This window comes from Poecilia reticulata, chromosome 8, assembly GCF_904066995.2.
Source record: "Poecilia reticulata chromosome 8, P_reticulata-male-v2, whole genome shotgun sequence".
In the NCBI taxonomy this organism is placed as follows: Eukaryota; Metazoa; Chordata; class Actinopteri; order Cyprinodontiformes; family Poeciliidae; genus Poecilia; species Poecilia reticulata.
Window position 1 is genome coordinate 8,448,803 of NC_088837.1, and position 14,142 is coordinate 8,462,944.

Genomic DNA, 14,142 nt, shown 5'->3' on the forward strand with positions numbered 1-14,142 from the left:
AAATTTTAATTAATCAAGTTTGATGGACTAAAATGCCACGCCCAAATCAAAAATCAATAAATCGATGCTAACGCACACGACCATCTGTTAAATCTGCGTCATATAATGCTTATCGTATAAAACATCTGCTTTAATAAGGTTAAATAAATCCTTATCGTATAAAACATCTGTTTTAATAAGGTTATATAAAGTCCTTATTGTATAAAACATATGCTTTGATTTAAATTAAGCTAGTTATAGATGAGGCTATAGAAAATATTAAGAGACTGTTAAAACCAAGTTAACATAAATACTTATTTTGTTTGTAGCTTTATTCTTTTATTACAGTACGTTCAATAAAGTCCAACTCAACTTAAAACATGAAGGGTATACAGAAAATTTTGCTCCTTGATCAATTTAAAACAGAAAAACAGAAACCCCGCCCCTTTATCTCTATTGGCTCGTTCAAACATAAACTAATAAAAGTGGGATAAGAGCAGTTGGGGGTGGAGTCTATCTGTGTGAGGAGGAGCCACATCAGCAAATTTGCACAGGTCTAAAACTTTCCATTTAGGGGGGGGAGGGGAATAACTGGGTCAAAAGTCATGTTGGCAGAATTCTGTCTGTCTGTCTCATTCAGATAAAAACTTAAATTTAATATGATGAAAAGGGGGGTGGGGGGGAGGGTGGGGGGGGGGGCTTTTCATGCTCATTATTCACCATTTGATTTAATAGAATGTTCCAGAATCCTGTCTGTTTTATTTTGATAACAGCTTAATTTAAATCAAAACATGTGTTTTATACGATAAGGACTTTATATAACCTTATTAAAACAAATGTTTTATACAATAAGGATTTATATAACATTATTAAAACAGATGTTTTATACGATAAGGACTTTATATAACCTTATTAAAACAGATGTTTTTTACAATAAGGACTTTATATAACCTTATTAAAACAGATGTTTTATACGATAAGGCCATATAAAACCTTATTAAAACAGATGTTTTAATACAATAAGCATTTTATGGCGCAGATTTAACAGATTTATTGATTTTTGATTTGGGCGTGGCATTTTAATCCATCAAACTCATCCATCCATCCATCCATTTTCTTCCGCTTATCCGGGGTCGGGTCCCGGGGGCAGCAGCTTCAGAAGGGAGGCCCAGACTTCCCTCTCCCCAGCCACTTCTTCCAGCTCCTCCGGGGGAATCCCAAGGCGTTCCCAGGCCAGCCGAGAGACGTAATCCCTCCAGCGTGTCCTGGGTCTTCCCCGAGGCCTCCTCCCGGTGGGACGTGCCCGGAACACCTCACCAGGGAGGCGTCCAGGAGGCATCCTTACCAGATGCCCGAGCCACCTCAACTGGCTCCTCTCGACGTGGAGGAGCAGCGGCTCTACTCTGAGTCCCTCCCGGATGACCGAGCTTCTCACCCTATCTCTAAGGGAGAGCCCAGCCACCCTGCGGAGGAAACTCATTTCGGCCGCTTGTACCCGTGATCTCGTTCTTTCGGTCATGACCCAAAGCTCATGACCATAGATGAGGGTGGGAACGTAGATCGACCGGTAAATCGAGAGCTTCGCTTTTTGGCTCAGCTCTCTCTTCACCACGACGGACCGGTACAGCGCCCGCTTCACAGTAGACGCTGCCCCAATCCGCCTGTCGATCTCCCGTTCCCTTCTTCCCTCATTCGTGAACAAGATCCCCAGATACTTAAACTCCTCCACTTGAGGCAGGACGACCCCCCTGACCCGGAGAAGGCACTCTACCCTTTTCCGGCTCAAGACCATGGCCTCGGATTTGGAGGCACTGAGCCTCATCCCGGCCGCTTCACACTCGGCTGCGAACCGCTCCAGTGAGAGCTGCAGATCACGTTCCGATGAAGCCAACAGGACCACATCATCCGCAAAAAGCAGAGATGCGATCCTAAGGCCACCAAAACGGATCCCCTCAACACCTCGGCTGCGCCTAGAAATTCTGTCCATAAAAGTAATGAACAGAATCGGTGACAAAGGGCAGCCTTGGCGGAGTCCAACTCTCACCGGAAACGAGCCCGACTTACTGCCGGCAATGCGGACCACTCTGACACCGGTCATACAGGGACCTGACAGCCCGTATCAAAGGGCCCGGTACCCCATACTTCCGGAGTACCCCCCACAGGGCCCCCCGAGGGACACGGTCGAACGCCTTCTCCAAGTCCACAAAACACATGTAGACTGGTTGGGCGAACTCCCATGCACCCTCCAGGACCCCGCTGAGGGTGTAGAGCTGGTCCAGTGTTCCACGACCAGGACGAAAACCACACTGCTCTTCCTGAATCCGAGGTTCGACTATCCGACGGACCCTCCTCTCCAGGACCCCTGAATAGACCTTACCAGGGAGGCTTAAGAGTGTGATCCCCCTGTAATTGGAGCACACCCTCCGGTCCCCTTTTTAAACAGGGGACCACCACCCCAGTCTGCCAGTCCAGGGGAACTGCCCCCGATGTCCATGCGATATTGCAGAGTCGCGTTAGCCAACACAACCCCGCAACATCCAGAGCCTTAAGGAACTCCGGGCGGATCTCATCCACCCCCGGGGCCCTGCCACCGAGGAGCTTTTTGACCACCTCGGCAACCTCGTCCCCAGAGATTGGAGAGCCCAGCCCAGAGTCCCCATGCTCAGCTTCCTCAACAGAAGGCATGTTGGTGGGATTGAGGAGGTCTTCGAAGTATTCCGCCCACCGGCCCACAACGTCCCGAGTTGAGGTCAGCAGCGCACCATCCCCACTATAAACAGTGTTGGTGCTGCACTGCTTCCCCCTCCTGAGACGCCGGATGGTGGACCAGAATCGCCTCGAAGCCGTACGGAAGTCTGTCTCCATGGCCTCTCCAAACTCCTCCCACGCCCGAGTTTTTGCCTCAGCGACAACCCGAGCCGCATGCCGTTTCGCCCGCCGGTACCCATCAGCTGCTTCTGGAGTCCCACAGGCCAAAAAGGCCCGGTAGGACTCCTTCTTCAGCTTGACAGCATCCCTCACTGAAGGTGTCCACCAACGGGTTCGAGGGTTGCCGCCGCGACAGGCACCAACGACCTTGCGGCCGCAGCTCCGATAGGCCGCCTCGGCAATGGAGGTACAGAACATGGTCCACTCAGACTCAATGTCCCCCACCTCCCCCGGAACGTGTTCGAAGTTCTGCCGGAGATGAGAGTTGAAGCTCCGTCTCACAGGGGACTCCGCCAGACGTTCCCAGCAGACCCTCACTACACGTTTGGGCCTGCCAGGTCTGACCGGCTTCCTCCCCCACCACCGGAGCCAACTCGTCACCAGGTAGTGGTCAGTGGACAGCTCCGCACCTCTCTTCACCCGAGTGTCCAAGACATACGGCCGCAAATCCGATGAGACGATGACAAAGTCAATCATCGAACTGCGGCCTAGGGCGTCCTGGTGCCAAGTGCACATATGGACGCCCTTATGCCTGAACATGGTGTTCGTGATGGACAATCCGTGACGAGCACAGAAGTCCAACAACAGAACACCACTTGGGTTCAGATCGGGGGGGCCGTTCCTCCCAACCACGCCTCTCCAGGTCTCACTGTCATTGCCCACGTGAGCGTTGAAGTCTCCCAGTAGAACAAGGGAGTCCCCAGGAGGGGCACTCTCCAGTACCCCCTCTAAGGACTCCAAGAAGGGTGGGTAATCTGAACTGCCGTTCGGCCCGTAAGCACAAACAACAGTCAGAACCCGTCCCCCCACCCGTAGGCGGAGGGAGGCCACACTCTCGTTCACCGGGGTGAACCCCAACGTACAGGCGCCCAAATGGGGGGCAACAAGTATGCCCACTCCAGCCCGGCGCCTCTCACCGTGGGCAACTCCAGAGTGGAAGTACGTCCAGCCCCTCTCAAGGAGACTGGTTCCAGAACCAGAGCCATGCGTCGAGGTGAGGCCGACTATTTCTAGCCGGAACCTCTCAGCCTCGCACACTAGCTCCGGCTCCTTCCCCACCAGAGAGGTGACGTTCCACGTCCCGAGAGCCAGCTTCTGCAGCCGAGGATCAGACCATCAAACTCGATTAATTAAAATTTGACATAAGCTTGTATCCTTATTTTTTCAACAGTATTACTATCACGTATTAATATCAGTCCAATTTTTCCACATTTGAGCTTCCCTAACAATTACTTTTCTGTAGTTAACCTGAAGAAAAGTTCTACAAAAATCTGAAATTATATTCAATGTAATAATAAAGAGGCAGCCTCACAAATAGCCTGCCAGTTCCCAAATTTGGGAACCTCTGGTTTAAACTCATAGAGAGATGGGACGTAAAAAAAATCTATTACTGTATCTCCAGGCAGCAGTACATTTTATTTTATTTTATTTCCCTTTGGGAGGAATAAAATATTCTTGAATTTGAGTTTTGTGCTTTTAAGCTCAGAGCTAACCAGTCTTGTGCCTCATGGTTCCTGTTATGTTGAGAGTAAAGTCTTCTCGCAGTGTTTGGCGTGGGCAGTATTGGGCCAGACGTTTCTCAGTAGCGTTGAATATAATCCTGTTCTATGTCTGTAACTGAGGTTCTTGAACATTTATTATTCACTTAAAACCTCAACATGCGCTTAGGTTTCCACCTCAACCGCCCCCTAAAGCTACCAGAGCTCTTATCTGTGCAAACCAGTTTATTTTAATAAACTAAAGTGTGAAATGAACTGTACAGTTCCAAAGGCTAAACGAAACAAAGAAGTCACCCCTACGTGTCACTGCAGTATTCGTCTTCACAGCAGGACAGAGAGGTCCTATGGTAGCGGCTCTGACCCGGCCTGACGGTGTTTTCGAAAGAGGAGAGAACGGCAACGTTTGTCAAGTCCTGCAAGGACAACCATGATTTTCCGGCTAGGTGAGTTAAATCGACTTCGTCACCTGGAGCAAGGACAATATAGGCCTGTATGCATTATTTCCTCCCTTCTTTTTGGGATGGATCAAATTGTCCATATCTGGGGGGTTTTTTTCCATGATGGGAAATCCACCTATGCCTAGTGCGAAATATAAATACTCATATTATTTATTTGTAGCAATGATAGATCTATATCCTGTTAAGTCAGAACGTTTGTTTATTTCACCTTATATTGTGGGTTAAACAGCAGAGCTGAGTTTGAGGTAGTGAAAAACCAAATCCACTCAAACAGGCAGAAAAGATAAATGTACAGATGTAAGATTGGAGCTTTGCCATACTTAAGTTTTGTGATTTTAAACCTGAAAATGATAAATATGTTTTATGGGTTTTCTTTTCTCATAAATCAGAAAGTCAGTTTTGTCAGTTTTTTTATTTTGCTGCTTGTTTGCAGGTGGGCGGTTTCTGGGGAAATTAAAAAAGTGAAACTACTGCGAGGCAAATTTTTGCCTTGGATTCCCTGAAGAGGTTTATTTTGTCCTACTGATAACAGTGTATGTAAAGGTGACAATAAGAATTGTTAAAGCTCAATACCCATTTTAATAATCAGACTTATATGACAGAAATACAAAATTACCTCAGTGGATAGAAGGATGGAAATTAAGACGGAAGTCAAAAGGAGAAATCGAGCTTCTCCAGATGCATCTTCTCTTCATAATAATAATAATAATAATTTAATTTTACACTTGAAGTCCTGTATAATCAATAAGTCAGTTGTTCTCTACAGAGCACTTGGCTTTATGGCTGCAGGTTTGGTGCTCCTCAGGGCCAGATCTTTTAGCTGTAAGACTGTACTTTAACCTGTGATGAAGTCTATAGCTAGTGTGGCTTTTCCTGTCTTTACTATTTTCTCCTACTACTCTCCATGCATATATTATTAGCAATTCCTGCTCAAATTAAGAGTATACTCTCTTTGTTCTGTGTTTGCATTGAAAGTAGTCTTACTGTTCATCTTTCCTGTATGAATCCATTGACATGGCTGTTACTGCCTTTAACTTTATGTCCCATTGAATGTCCTCCTGTCCCAGTAGTTTTTCTTCTGTCTTTCCTTCCTGTCCACTCACACACTGTCGCACACACACCACTCATTCTCAACCAGGTTGTGTTCAAGAGTTCTTCCTGTTAAAAGAGAGTGGCTCCTCTCAAACAACGGCCAATGTTTGCCAGTCAGAGCCAGGGGAAGTGTCATAGCGCTGTCAATCAAGCTCATGTATGCGCTGCTAAATATGCTAATGGTGGAGAAATAACTCAACGTTGCAGCATAATTTTATATCCACCGTCATTGGTGGCTATGCTAACATAGCCACCGATGACAGCAGGATTGACCCTCTTCCTGGCTCTGATTGGTTGTTTCTGACAAAGCGGTGCATTTCTGCAGTTAGTGCCGAGTCTTATACGCCACAGTGACACCTTTAACAAATAGGTAAAATACAAATTTTGATAAAATACACATGCTGCAGCATTAAGCCCTATAAAATTAAATTAATTGTGAACCAGTGCTAAATAAATTGGAACAGAACTTTTGTTTTTGTTCAGTTTTTTTTCTCTGAAGGAGATGAAGTGGAGTGAGCTGGATTCCATCTCTGCAGGAGTGACACCTGAACCAATGCAGCTTCATTAAATCTCCCCCTCAGGTCCAGAAACAGCCCCAGTCTCTGAACTACAGAAGAAACTCTCCTGTGTGCAGCTCCTCGCGTTTCGGCATCAGGCTCCACTAATGGCTCCTTACCCGCACCGCAGCAGGTTAGACAGACAGTAGAAAGACGAGGCTATGCTTCACTGAATTTCCCCAAGAGAAATAAAGCGTTTTGTGAAAGCGCGAGCCACTGGTAATATATCTTTTAGGATTGTCTGTTTAACCTAAAAAAAAAAATCTTTCGGTCTGTATTTTGTGGGACACCTTGCAGCAGCTTGGCGTTATTAACTGAACAGAAGGTGAACCCTGCCACCTGGTGGACAGATATAACATATAACTAACAACACAGGTGGGCTGGAAAATCTTTTTCATTTTCCAACACCTGATGTGAAAAAATCTCAACATTTGTGTGTGTATTCATGAACCTCCTCTATGCATGCATGACAACATGAAGTAGCCTAAACAAACTCAATGATTTGATTTGAAGACATTTGACATCTACCAGGCTATAAAATTATTTGTAACACAAAGAAACAAACAAAACAAAGGATTTGGAGAGGCCTAGTCAAAGTTGTGACCTAAATCGTATTGATATGTTGTGCTATAAATCTCATAATCTTCTGTTGTGGCTACATAAAAAAATCTGGTGAAGAAAAACGGGCTGAATTTTCTCCACAGTGATGTAAAATGTTTATTGGTACACACACAAAGAAAATATGCATTCTTTCATTTGAACGGATTATCTTAATTCATCAAAACACTCGTGAGTCGGCGTTTAAAACCTACTGAGAATCGCTGCATTTGACAAGAAACACCACAGGAGTTTCAACGACCTTAATTCACAGATAGATTTACAAAGAAATACCAAGGAAAAAACAAAAACCCACATTACACAAACAATACAAAGTGCAGAAGTATATAACACTGTTTTGTTCTTAAATAAATCGGTAAACAATACCTATAAATATCTGGTGCAATCTGCAGTTTCACAGGACGGATAGCAGCAAGCAACGACGAACACCGGCGCGATAAAGGGCGACTTGTTCAGTGATACATTTCAGCGGTCGGGTTGGTGTGTCAGTGAGCTATAGAGAAGGTGGGGAACTCTCAAGTTCTCCTGGAGCATTTGCGTCCTGATGCAGGAGAGCGAGACTAAGAATGGCCGACCCCAGTGGCTGCTGGGAAAGCGAGGGTGGAAGGTCTGTTTATTGCACGAGAACATGAAGCTTAATGCTGGTTTAGACCCTCGGGAGATTCTTGCTTCTCGATACTGTGCTCGTAGTTTGTGTTCATGCAGAAAAAGGTTCTGAAAAGACCCTAAAGTCTGCCGTCTAATGAGTGTACTGCATCCCTCCCGCACTAATGGGCACCCCTGCTAAGGATATTTAAAAAGTCTTGAAACGAATTAATCTTTCATCGCAGGAGAATAATTTTACACCCTTTAAGTTTTAGTACATTTATTCAGTGTAGAACATTTAGAAATATCCCTTAGCTATCTTTAGATCAGGACCTTTAACCACCACAACATCCTGTTTGTCTGGTGGTGAAAATGTGACATGACTAAAGGCCCAATTCACTTCAAAATGGGGAAGGCAAGAGAGCAGGTTTAAGTAAGGCAGATCTTGAAAAGTTGGTAAATAGCAGAGTTTGGGTTTTCTCTGCTAAAGCAATAATTAAAAAGGTAAAAGCAACAGGACAAAGACTTGCCGTGGCTCACAGTGAGAAGTATGGTAAGGGAGTTAAAAGAAAGCCACGTTTCCTTAGCAACCATAAGTCGTGATCTACATGCCAATCAGTCGCCTTGGAGGCATCCCAGGAAAAGAGCTTCCAACCTTTACAAACGTAAACGTGTGGAGTTTACTTGACACTGTGGCGAATTTATCAAGAGTTGTGTCTTCGGTTCAGATGGGATTGTGATTAAAGATTAACCAAACGATGAAGACAAAAACTCCTGGTGGATGAATATTTGGCTAAGCACTGCATGCCCACTGTGGAGCAATGGGTCGGACTATAGGAGAATCTGAAATGTCAGAAGATTTGAATCTAGTGACTTTTTTGGGGCAGAAAACTGAAATTGAGCTAACGTTGGGTAATTGTGCAGAACGATGATGAAGAGAATTTGGCCACAGAAACAGTTGATGGGACACAAAACTATCTTTCTTCCAAGGCCGTCTCAGCCCTGAGACCTAAATCCTATAAAATAAAAAACTAAATTGTGGGGTGATGGAACCCTGTCCAATTACCCAAAAGGGGTTCTTCAAACATCCGGGTCAAGAGTGGCCAACGCTAAAAACACTCCCAATTCCCAATCGATTTCTCAAATTCTTTTGAGTTTGAGAATATTTCTGCTTCGATAAAAGATTAATTTACTTCACCAGGGGTAGCAGTAAGTGTGTGGACGGACGCCGTGTTGTACTCAAAGCGGTGCATCCCGTGTGTTATACAATAAGATTGTAGAGGGTGTTGCTTTGTGCACTAGATGTGAAATTCATATTATTACATCCTATTTGTTATATAGGTACTATGCCAACTTTACACAGCCTTATGGAGGCTGAGAGTCTAGACTGTAGTTAGGCAGAGGGGGATGAAGGCACAGAGGTGTGCTGAAGTTCAAACACACTCTGGTGGCTGTTAAAGGACTCAAGCAGGTTATTGTTGAGAGAGCAGGATGGCAATTTTAAAGAAAACTCTTCATGTATTGAACACAAACAAAATGGAAAAATATGGAGTTATTTCTATAGAGGAAAATGTTTAAGTTATTATTATTCCTCAACAACATATTGTGCGTCAACAAAATGAAAATATAAATCAAAACAGATTACAGACACATACAAAAATAATGTTGATTGGACATAAACTAAAGGCTAACAAACATGAACAAGGTGCAAATATAGAAATGTGACCGACTTAAAGTCAGGATGACTTTACCAAATATTATAAATACATTTAAAGAATAAACTCCAGTGATGAATAACATAGTCAAATGTAATTTTTAACACTTAATTTTCAATGGAAAAATTTGTTTCAGAGTAAAACTTTCAAGGATTTTGATTAATTTATCCATTACAAAGTGGAATTGAGCTCCTTATTTACGTCACATGAAGACTTTATTACGCAATTCTTCATCTTATACCGAGAGTAAATATCAGAATCTGTTTCCTGCATTAACTGATTAAATATACATTCTCATTTTTTCCCTCATTTTCATATCAGACAATGATAACTTAGGTAAATTTTTTAAAAAAAGTACAGTTTCCAAATGAAGATTGTATTTATTGAGGGGGGAAGGTTATCCAAACCAAGTTGGTTTTATGTGAAAATTGAACTGCATTGATTAAATGCTGTGTTTTTGTTTGTTTCAATTTCACAAATCGCACAAAGACCAAAAACAAGATGCGTCGCCTCTACTGTCAAATCACTGGCATGCTGTAAAATCTCTCAGATGCGAAAAATATTTCCCCCTGAAGTCAGTGGTCACTTATTATGCAGAAAGAATGATAAACAAAGACGGGAAACAAAAGAATTAAAAGAGATCAGCAACACTGAAAGAGACCTGCAGAACACCGGGCGGCTCCATCGGGCGGTCAGATGTTTCTCCCACCGTTGATGACGTTGCCTCCGGGCGGGGCGATGTGGATGGAGTCGAGGATGGGTCGAAGGATTTGGCCGAACGGTCTGGAGGATGGGACAAAAGAGATTTTATTTGAAATAAAAAGCAAACTACACATCAATGACTCCGTCACAGAAATTAAACTTTATAATTCACAGTTCATCATACCAGAAGCCATTTAAATGTCTTGTGATTAAGTTGAAGTCAATTTTAAGAAATGCAGACTCTAAGTTTACCGATTTTAGTGACGGAAAGTCGAGAAGGATACACAGAGAGAGATAAATAGAAAGTGTTTGGATTTCAACCCATAACTCATAATTTCACAACAGTCACATCCTGAGACACTTTAAATTGACTAAAATCTGAGATTTATTTATTTTTTCTTACATTTACACGTTTGATTATTAAAACCTGCATTTATGTGTCCTAAATGAACATTTACCACACACACAAACACACTCACTCATTCATTGATTCATTATCTACACTGCTCATCTCTGCAGGGTCAAAGGGCAGCAGGTCTCTGTCTAAAGGACCAGAAAGAACGTGGACACGTCATGCAAAAAGAATCTGTGCTCGGAATCGAACCAGGGATCCAACTTCCAAGTTGATTCAATTTTGGCTTTAGGGAAATGAATGCTGCAACATTTATGAAAACATTACCAATGGAAATCCCTAAATATACCCTTGACATGTTTACTTTCCTCACTTTTAAAGGCTCTGAAAGTGGAATTGAGCTTCTTATTTACGTCATTTTAAAAATATTCTAACCTGGGTTAGTTGGCTTTATTGACGTTTTAGAATAAACTCTCTATACTCGGCTTATCTGAATCGTGTTTGTTCGCCTGGTTTGAATGCTGTCTTTTGTTAAACAAATAATTTAAAGTGGAGGAAAAAGGTCTTAACAGATGTAAACAAGTTGCAGATGACTAATAACTAATTATCTTATACACATTTTACATATCCTAACTTTCCTAAAATAATGGCCCAAGTCTTTTTTTTTTTTTTTTTGCCAAAAGTGATTTTGGCAACAACAACAACAAAAAAATCACTTTTTTAAAAATTTTTTTACAAAAGATGTCTTGGGCAAAAAGAATAAAAAAATTTAGCAAAAAGTGGCGCAAGCTATTATTTTAGGAAGTTGACAAAATGTGTGTAAAATAGTATGTTACATATAAATAGTTATATATAATTGCCTTTTTTTAATCCCTGTAAGAGAAGCTCTGGGTCCTGTCTGTAGCTGGGAGCAGGTCACACTGAATCTGTGGGAAAACTCGTGTCTTAGCTGTGACTGGCCTTGTGACTGAACCAAAACTGTGTCACAAGTTTAACTATTAATGACAAGAAAACTCCCCTCAAACCGCCGTGTCGTTCCAGGAGAATAAATCAGGTCTGCTTATCGTAACTCAAAACCGTTTGCTCGCTCCGGTCTTATGGAAATCGTCATCACAGCTTCTGTGGAAGCCGGTCACTCACGTGGAGAGGACCTCCGACGGCAGGTCTGTGATGTACGACGGGATGGTCCTGCCAGTCAGGAACTGGGCCACCTCGTTGGTGAACGTGTTGCAGTTGTGCTCGAACAGACGATACCTGTCGCCTCTGAGCAAACAAACAAGAGAAGGTTTGAGATTTATCATCTTAACGCTGAAGTCACGAAGTCAACTTCAGAATAGCTTCACTGCAAAAGAGGACAAGATGGCCCCCAGGACCTGTATGTTGTTTCTCCCAGAGAGGAGAGGTAGTCCATGAAGATCTCCTCCGTCACTTCAGTCTCGCCCAGCTCCACCACCGTGTCTGGAGGCCCCAGCATCGTGCCTCCCTGACATAAACCACACAGAGAAAAGCGCTTTGTAACTGAAATGCCACGGGAACAACACCCCGCTCATTTAGTTTTTTATTTTTCTTTCTCAAGGCCAAACTGAAAGCGGGGAAGATGGTACTTATGACAACCATAAACATAAACAACTGTAAAGTGTTAATGTCGTATGGGAACAGGATTTTTTTTTTCCCTCGTTCATTTCTCTTTGCCCCTTATGGGTCTCATCTTTCTGCGCTCTTTTAAATGTTGCCATTGAATTTTATGTATCTACTTTTATTTTTTTTTACTTTTCTTTTTATAACTAATGTCATTATCAGCTTCAATCATGTTTTCCATGTGATGTTTATGAAAGTTTAATTTTATTGGTGGCATTTATACTGCATGGTCATTTAAAAAAAAAAGCACAATAAAGTATTCTGATTATATTTTTTGTGAAATATTTTTAAAAAGCTGTCAAAAAGTAGCTTTTTCCCAATTCATAGAAAAAGCAGAATATTTACAGGTTTACTCAAAAAAAGCACATTAACTGAGTGAAAAACAGTAAAAAAAAAAAACCAAGAGAAATTTTTTTTAAAAATTAATCTCATTGTGATGAGAAAAACTAAAACAATACACAGGCAAGCAAGAGGTTGTGGCATTTGTTTCAAAACAAACAAAACAGTTATGTAAAATTACCCTTAAAATTTTGATGTTCAAGTTTAAAATGTGCAATTAAACATAAACCATTGCATTTCCAAATCTTAATAAGTAAGCCATCTTCTATCTTCCACGTGTAAACAAGGGCTAATATTGTTACCTAGCGCCATTTATTTGCTTGCTGGGTAAAAACCCTTCAAATAATTTCAGCTGCAAAAATAATTTAAAAAAATTAGAATTCAGTGGGAAATATATATATATATATATATATATATATATATTATGTAGAAGAACTGTATATTTATTTTATAATAGTTAATTGAATTCTTAAGGAATTAAATTATTTATTTTATTTTCTCTTAGCTTTTCTTTAAAATAAGAAAGACAAGAAAACATGCCATTTTGGAAGGGCAGATGTGTGTTGGTCTCCATTAGTCAGGAAATTTGACACTTGTTCATATCTATAGTGAGAGCAGTAATTTGAAAAGTTTATGATAAGCATAACAGAAAGGGCTCGGGGTTATCTCGCCACAGCATGCAGGGAGCAGGGTGACTAAAAGGGAGGGTAAAAAGTCTCTGAAGCTCACTGTTAGGAGCTGCAAATCTATCTTACCGGTGAACAGCTGGAGATTCCCTCCCCTCCAAAGAAGAACTCATCACCATATGCCACGATAGCTGTGTGCCTGCAAGAAAAAAGCCAAAGTAAATCCAAGTTACAGACTGCAGAAACGTTGTAGCAAGCTATACAGATTTTGCAATGCTCTTTAAGTTACTGCCCTACATGTTGTAGTAGTATTTCAGAGCACACAGTATTTCTACGGTTCAGGAGGTCAGACTCACCATATACCATCCAGCTGTTTACCTGCAACAAGGAGATGATTAGTGACGACAGGAGACAGCAGACCCATTTTAACTGGTTCTGAAGAGCCCGTTTAAACCAATGACATCCCTGTTCCCATGATGTAATACACAACTACTAATAGTCAGGTTTTTAATAAACTGGGAAAATAACAGACCTGTAAAGTTAAAAGATATTATTCACATATTGTCCCCTTTCGGCCATTCTGCATCCGCTATTTTTTGTATTACAATTATAATACCAACTTACCTAACATGATAGGACTAAGGCTGCGAGCCATTCCTCTTGACAGGTCGTAAATATACAGTTGAACATTGTACCGAGGTATATTTTTATCCATTACTTCTACTCTAAATTATCTGTTTGTTTGTTTTTTATCTCGGTTAGCTGTACTGCAGACCCTTAAACGGTACAGATGACGGGGAGGAGTTAACAGAAGGGTGATGTCATTACGTCTGCTGTCTTCCGCTTATGTTACTTTCAAAATAAAACTAACCACTACAGAGAAAGAGGAGACGTTACATCAAGATTTGTTTTTAAAAGAGCATGTAGTTTTACGTTGAAGGTCAATGACACATTTTTCTGTTTAACTTTAACAGTGTTTTTGTGACTTCACACTATTTTAAGCCTAACATCACGATTTGGGCTCGAAGATTGTCATAGTAAATTTAAATAAATA

General features: G+C 42.0%; 1 protein-coding gene and 1 long non-coding RNA gene across 2 annotated transcripts; one reads left to right on the forward strand and one right to left on the reverse strand.

The window, feature by feature from the left end:
• The first annotated feature begins 209 nt into the window (after positions 1–209).
• LOC103468564 (uncharacterized) lies at positions 210–6,723 on the forward strand. The gene is made up of 3 exons (XR_534235.3): positions 210–533; positions 4,737–4,849; positions 6,440–6,723. It is a non-coding gene; the product is annotated as an uncharacterized LOC103468564 (long non-coding RNA).
• A 494-nt stretch (positions 6,724–7,217) lies between these two features.
• On the reverse strand, positions 7,218–13,905 carry desi1a (desumoylating isopeptidase 1a). Its single transcript, XM_008415699.3, has 6 exons — positions 13,713–13,905; positions 13,445–13,466; positions 13,218–13,287; positions 11,859–11,968; positions 11,626–11,748; positions 7,218–10,214 (listed from the first exon to the last, which is right to left on the reverse strand). Exons 1-6 carry the CDS (start codon positions 13,801–13,803, stop codon positions 10,124–10,126), a joined length of 507 nt encoding a protein of 168 aa, XP_008413921.1. The 5' UTR covers positions 13,804–13,905; the 3' UTR covers positions 7,218–10,123.
• Positions 13,906–14,142: the final 237 nt, after the last annotated feature.